Source organism: Nelusetta ayraudi, unplaced genomic scaffold, assembly GCF_046127955.1.
Source record: "Nelusetta ayraudi isolate G7.1 ecotype Tasmania unplaced genomic scaffold, CSIRO-AGI_Nayr_v1 ptg000289l, whole genome shotgun sequence".
In the NCBI taxonomy this organism is placed as follows: Eukaryota; Metazoa; Chordata; class Actinopteri; order Tetraodontiformes; family Monacanthidae; genus Nelusetta; species Nelusetta ayraudi.
In genome coordinates, this window is record NW_027466337.1 from 1 (window position 1) to 7,432 (window position 7,432).

At 39.6% G+C, this 7,432-nt stretch overlaps 1 protein-coding gene across 1 annotated transcript; it reads right to left on the reverse strand.

The window, feature by feature from the left end:
* Positions 1-340: 340 nt before the first annotated feature.
* On the reverse strand, positions 341-6,973 carry LOC142882483 (mucin-2-like; the record flags this gene model as incomplete). The annotated part of the gene is made up of 15 exons (XM_076017244.1): positions 6,724-6,973; positions 5,079-5,193; positions 4,912-4,996; positions 4,524-4,630; positions 3,851-4,061; positions 3,602-3,727; positions 3,344-3,461; positions 2,501-2,639; positions 1,972-2,082; positions 1,691-1,760; positions 1,357-1,494; positions 1,073-1,237; positions 883-977; positions 673-799; positions 341-596 (listed from the first exon to the last, which is right to left on the reverse strand). Coding segments are annotated over exons 1-15 (1,973 nt in total), but the record flags the coding sequence as incomplete, so codon positions are not given.
* Positions 6,974-7,432: the final 459 nt, after the last annotated feature.

The following is a 7,432-nucleotide window of genomic DNA, read 5'->3' on the forward strand; positions in this document are numbered from 1 at the left end:
TGTGAGATTGGCTACTAACTAACTGACTGACTGACTGACTGGCTACACGACTATTTTGTTTTGACTACTGACTTTTCTTTTGATGTTTTTTTTTTTTTTTTAAAAAACAACAACTTATCAACTTTATTGGTCTTTCTATTTGCCTTTCCTTTCAATTTGAGTAATGGGGTCTTATTATTGAAAGCTACTATTATACTACTAATACTATTATATAATTTAAATGTTGCATATAGAAATCAAGGCACATGCAGTAAAGGTAAATGTTCAACTGGAACTCTCAGGTGCTAACGGAGCTACTCAGATTGTGAAATCCTAAAACGGAAATCTGCTGTGTGTATACCATGTGTGGCCATCTTTGCTTAAAGCCTCTCCGGCCTTAATGATGATGTCTTCGTGATAGCAAGGGCACTTCTCGTGTGCAACACATTCGTTGTCTTCGTTCATGTAAGTTCCCTCAGCGCAGCCGCAACCATCCACTGGCGTGAAAGTGGTCTGGCAAGAGTAGTCAGTCTGGCCAAGTGACTGGCAAGTGCGATTGCACAAGGTCATGTTGTAGCCATATATTGTGCCTTTTGGGCACGATGTACTGAATTTGCCTAAAGGGAGAATTGAAAGAGTGAGATAACTCCACCTTGGCCACAGTATAACAGAAAAATGAAGCACTTTACTCACCACAGATTGTTGACCTCCAGCCATTGAGTTGGATTCCCGCTTCTGAACATGCATACACATATGCAGAGACAGCGGCGCACATGCTATCCTCACTTTTCCCGCAGTTGCAGCTGTCGTACACGCAGTTCTGGCATAAGACGCGTTTGTAAGTGGGGGTTTAAACAATCAAGTCAGAGTATTTATTGTGACCGACCGTCTTTGCAGACATACCTCTTTGTAATGGTCTGGGCTGATAACAGAGTGACAGGCAGAAAACACTCCCTTTGGATCTGTTAATTTGGAGCACCAGTAGTGCGCATACTTGGCTGCGAGGCGTAAAAGACACAGAATGGTTATGAGGTTTCATGGCTTGCAAATGGCATACCGCACTGCGGTTGACGCAAATGTTTCTTCATCATACCCTTGTCAATACTCTGGCTGCAGGGGTCTCCGAGGTTCAAGGTGATGTCACGGCAGTTGGAGTTTGTTTTCCATGAATTGGCAAATGCCACTGCAGTTCCCTCCACAAGCCCACTGAGGGCCAGAAAGTCGTCAGTCATGATGTCGTTAAAGTTTCCACACAGACCTGTTGCATAATTTAACATGTTATGCATCGAGGTACTTCTCACAGTTTTGACTTTCACAGCTTGAACGATGACTCCACTTAATATCGATGGAGCAGGGCTCCATTTTGAGATGGCTTACCGGTACTTTGTCCTTTAAAAGAGCTTTCAATTGTGACAAAAACCTGCATCACAGGCGAAAGCTGGACCATCACTTTTAAGCCCACACTGGTAGTGATGAGGATATAGAAGGATGATGGTTTGAAGGCTCTCACGTCCGCTGCAAAGTTATTTAAAAAAGTCAGCATTGCACCGAGTTGCTCGTGGAAATCATATAGAGTGTGTTTGTATTGCGTTGTATGGCATTGTATGTATGTATGGCATATGGCATTGTATGACATTGACTCAACATTCAAAACCAACAGTATGAGTAGTTAATAGGTGCTTAAATCATTAAAGAAAATGTGGCCACTTACATTTAAACAGAGGCAACTGAGACTCAACACCGTCCACAAGCACCTTCCCACTGGACAGGATTTTAATGTGCTGTGTGGAAAGTCACATTTTATAAGATGATTGATAAGATTCAATAATTTCTGTTTGTTGTAACTATCACTTCAGGCAGGAAAGAAGCAAATTAAATGCAAACAGCTAAGTATAAAACTTGGAGATTATTCAACACCAACAGACCTGTATGCTGCCAACGTTTTTTCCCTGTGTGAAACCTCACAGAGCAACTCACAGAAGGGTGTCATACCTGATAATTGTAGTTGTTTACGGCCAAAGTGACAGATTTGAGGCATGTCTTTTGTCTTGTCAGACCACACTGGAGTAAGTCCACTACCATGACGTAACGAAGGTTTTGATCCTGGAGACAACCCATAAGAGACAGTCTTTACTTGTCAGTGCATAGGGAATGTAATTGTATTTGGCAGCTATCATAATCACTGCAGCTTATGAAATAAACAAAATAAACATTAAATATGAAGAAGATCAAATATGATAGCAATTACGTAACAATTAATAACAAGAGCAATATCAGGAATAAAAGGACAGAAAAATACAGGGCATTAGAAATTTAAAAAAATGTGACAGTTGCATTCCTGACTGTAAAATAACTGTAAAGTGAAAACCTTCGTCATCTCTTACGGTAACGAACCAAAACCTCTAGTCACCACAAGAACTGTGGGCGTGCTGATGCCATGCTTGTTTGAGGAAATTTCCTGTACTGAGCGGAATCTAAATCATTTTTACGTTCATAACATAGTTAAGATAACCATCATTACCTGAGTCAGAACATATGAGCAGTCACCATGGAAAGAGTATGTTTTCCCATCAAACGTGTTGATGTGAGCTCCGCCCTCGACCGAACATTTGCCTGGACACTTTTCCTCCGAACACTTCCACTTGCCTTTTTGACACATGCTGTCACCCAAAGATTAGGTTGTTAAATGACTAGTGCATCAAACAACTTGTCATCAACAACATCCTCAACTATTATAATAGTCCTTATGGTGTAATTTTAGCCTTTCAGCGTGAGCATGGAACAGCAGAATGAACAAAATCAGAACAGTTCAACTTGGATGTCGTACACTTGCTATGTTGCTACAATGCTGATAGCCATTCAACTGACAATAAAAGACCAATCATGTACACTACCCGTCAAAAGTTTGAACACATACTTGTGATTGAATGGTTTTTCTTTCATTTTCATGACTATTTACATTGTAGATTATTACTCAAGGCATCAAAACTATGGGTGAACACAAATGGAATATGTATTTATCAAAAAAGTGTGAAATACCTCAAACAAATTTTATATTTTATATTATCTAGAAGATCCACACTTGATATACAATATATATGACATAACATATTTAGGTATTTAACATTTTTTTCTTTTGCCACATTAATATATGTACAATAATATAATAATAATATAATATAATAATATATATACATATCTTGGTCATATATTCAATGTCCCTACAATGTAGAAATGGGTAAAGATAAAGAAGAAACACGTGTGTCCAAACTTTTCACTGGTATTGTACATGGTAGTGAAAGGTCACTAGACTTGATCACTTTCTCTGTATCACCTTGAGAGCTCAAGGATTCTCCCATCTTACCAGGATTTACAGCTCTCAGCGAAGGACTCTCCAGGAAGGAAGGTTTTCTGGTTGTGTTTACATGGACACTGACTTAGGGGGACACAACCAGTGTTACCAACGTCATCTTGGACAGTTCCTAAACGAGATAGGATGTGAAGTCAATTTTCACTGCCTTGTTCAATATATATGCCAAGTTCAATATACATACAGCGCTTTACATATTGATATTTAGTCCTTTTTGAGTATGTGTGTGTGTTTGTGTGTGCGTGCATGCACCTGGAGGGCAGCTGCATCCATCGTGGCAGTGGAGTTCACACGTTTGGCTGGCAGAAGGATTGGAGCACGTGTCGGGACAGGAACTCATGCACTCTTTGAATTCCATGTTCCGTGAGCAGTTTTTGTCTGCGAATGTAAAAGCTCCTTTTTTATACTTGTGACCATGAAATAATGTATGGAGGAAGAATACTCTAAATAGGCCCGTATTTCATGGGTCAACAGATTTGAATGTCCGATCTGAGAACTTACTGCAAAACTTCTCAGTCCTCCATTGCTGGGGTGTTCCACCTGCATGGACACACTGCCTGGAGTACTCGGAGATAGTTTGGCAGAGAAAGGTGTTCTTATCTGGCAAACTGCAGCACATGTCACCCTGACAGGCTTTAATGAAGTATTCCACGTTAATGTAATTTTGGCAGTCTTTGAACGCAGCGCCGGAGAAAATCTCTTCACAAAATTCCTGAGAGAGAGAAATATGACAAATTAAGGTGACGTGTTTAGGTTAAGGGTGACATGGTGGCGCAGCAAGAAGGTTGTGGGATCGATTACAGGCCTGGGGCCTTTCTGTGTGGATTTTGCATGTTCTCCCTGTGTCTGCGTGGGCTCTCTCTGGGTTTTCGGGCTTCCTCCCACAGTCCAAAAATCATGCATGTGAGGTGAATTGGAAACTCTAAATTGTCTGTAGCTGTGTATGTGAGTGCGAATGGTGGTTTGTCTTTGTTTGTCTCTATGTGGACCTGTGATGAACTGGCGACTTGTTCAGGGTGTAACCCTGCCTTCCCCCTACGGCACCTGGGATAGGCTTCAGCAGACCCACGTGACGCTGAACTCAGGAAGAAATGGGTATTGAAAATGGATGGATGGGTGGATGTTTAGGTTAAAGTTTGGTGTGAATGCGTTCGGCCGTCAGTGAGTGAAGTACCTTAATCGCACAGCTCTCCTGCTGTGTTTCCTCAGGGACCTCACAGCTCTCTGTGGGTCCATCCATCTTGTTCAAATCAGCAAAGTCTAGCACAGATGATTCAACTCCTGCAATACAGAGGAATACAGTTACTCACCATGCAGTGGCAAAGTTATTAATGTCTTGTGTTCAAAAGCCTCATAGGGAGAGACATCATAATCATCATAATGACTGAGAAATGTTGTGTGTGACAAAGTCAAATATCTTATCTACTCTATCATTCTACAGAAACGTAGATTTAGAGAATGTCTGTATTTAGCTATTTCACAATATGGGTCTATCATAATCCCCGTTTACTTGTATTGATAGGTGTGAGGACATTTAAACCACAACATTTAAGAGATCATACCTTCTATTATGAGATCCTTAGGGTTGCCATCAAAGTTTCCACAGAGTCCACATAACTTGCTGCGGTAGCGCTGGTCGATTTCAATCTTTCAGAAAAGACACATATACATATAAATAATAGTACATATAAACAGTTGGGTGGTGTATTTTTCAGGGTGTGTTACATACATCAAGGGAATCATCCAAGTTCCAGACAGCCCGAAACCCCAGTTTACCCACGACGATGATACTGGTTGGAGTCGAAGTGATGGCCATTCCAAATGAATAGTGCGGCAAAGTCACCCTGCATGAACACAGAGAAGTGTGATATGAAGATGAAACAATTCATTAAAAAATGATTTTAGTTCAGCTAAGGTTAAAGCTCTCAATAAAACCAGGCCTCAGTAGTCAGAGGCATTTTTCTCCATGCCGGGGGTGGGCAAACTACGACCTGAGGGCCACATGTGGCTCATTGAGCTTTTTAATCTGGCCCGCCGAACTTGAAAAAATTATATCAGTAGGAAGTAAGTCATAGAATATTTGTATTTTATATTTGTGTTTTAAGAGTCATTTCAATAAAGAGCTAAATACCATGGGGGCTTCAAAGATACATATTTTGTTGTTACATTACAAAAACATTAAAGCACATGTTTTCTACATGTCCCATGATATTTTTTCCTCTGATAAGGTGGTTCACCAAAACACGCTGTCCATCCGCTCCTGCACCTCTGACCCCTTCTGTCACATTTTAGAACCCATTGTGGCCCACCAGTCAAAAAAGTTTGCCCACCCCTCCTCCATGTCATGCATATCGTCAATGCACATTTCACACACTAAACATGCTCAAAATGTCATCAAATGTGACATACATTTTCTTATTATGATAAATTAAACCAATGGTGTCCCAACAGTGCCACCTACAGAAATAAAAACAAGTGGACCACTCAAATCTATTACCGTACCATAGGTAAATTCCTCTCCCTCCGAAACCATTTGCTAAAACTTCAAACTTAAGTGAATCGCAGAAAACAGTTTGATGAAAAAAAGTCTCCATTGGGTCATTTCACAAAAACATACTGTTTTCATTTTACAGCTCTTTTAGACACCGTTAGCAAATCCAAGCCATTTAAAATACCGGCAGTTCCTGCCTGCAGCACGCACAAAAATGGCTCATGTGTTAGTCCCATCAAGAAGTGGCAGTTAGTTGGGGAGTTTTTCCCAGCCACTCTCGCATCTTGCTTGCTCCGGGGGCCCGGTTGGTTCTCTCTGATTGTATAAAGCGCTTTGAGACGCCATTGGTTGTGATTTAGCGCTGTACAAATAAAAGTGTATCATTATTATTATTATTATTATTATTATTATTATTATTATTATTATTATTATTATTATTATTATTATTATCAAGGACTACAATTCACACTTGACAGCCTTCACCGAAAACAACATGCTTCAAAACTCATCAAATTAGACACACAAGTCCAGACTGGCAAAAAAAAAATCACAAATATGAGGAATGAACCCAATCGCGCCACAGCGCCACCTACAAAAACAAATCAACCATCCAGATCTGGATGAGTGTTTAGCAGCGATGCAAAGATAAATCACTTGTTTGTCTCATCGGGGCCTCTGACTCATACAGTCACACTGCGGAAAGCTTATTGATGGGTTTCCTGGCTCTTGAATGCTGCTAGCAGCTTTGATAGGTACTTTTTTAAAAAAAATAAATAAATAATAATAACTGAAGACTTGAAACCAAACAACTCCTGCTGCAATTCAGCATTATATGAAAATGTCTTTTTTCAGTAAAAGTGAGAAAAATACAAAGAAAACTTACGTGTTTTGGTCGACGATTACTCCACGGCGGGAGATTTCCACCATCGTGCCCTCAATCGCAAAAACAATAGCGCTTATTTTAGGAATGCCATTAACCAAAGAGCGCCTCATTTGGATGTTGAAGCCTTCTTCGTTGCACTCCGAGACCACCACGTGGTTGCAAGAGGAGACCAGTCGGTACAAATGTCCATCAAAAGTCTTCCAGTGATAGTTTCCCCAAGTTGAGCAGACTTGGCCGATATGAGATGCATTTCCTGCAACAACATCATTTTTGTTAAAATGCACATTTGTGGTGGGTTGTCGAATGTGTGTCTTAAGTATTTTAATGTTGACTGAAGTTTGAGTTATTGATATTGAAAAGACATTGTTTACTGCAGTAGAGGAGTAGATAGAAAGAAAGAAAATTAAATTATTATTATAAATAAATCATACTAAAACACACTCTAGAAAATATCAATTATCTATTAAAAATATGAAGAAAACACACAAACGAACAGTAAACTAGCTGTAACTTTAGTATTTCAAAATTGTACATTTTATGTAAAATACATGCAAAATGGATGTTAAAGTAATTGATATAATTTTAAATACATTTTGTTAGATCCAATTTAGAAGTCAAATACAATGGAAAATTTGATTAATCAAAGCTCAGTCTGATGAATATCAAATTTTGGTTCAAAGTATTCAGCCTTATGCACAGTCATCATTCA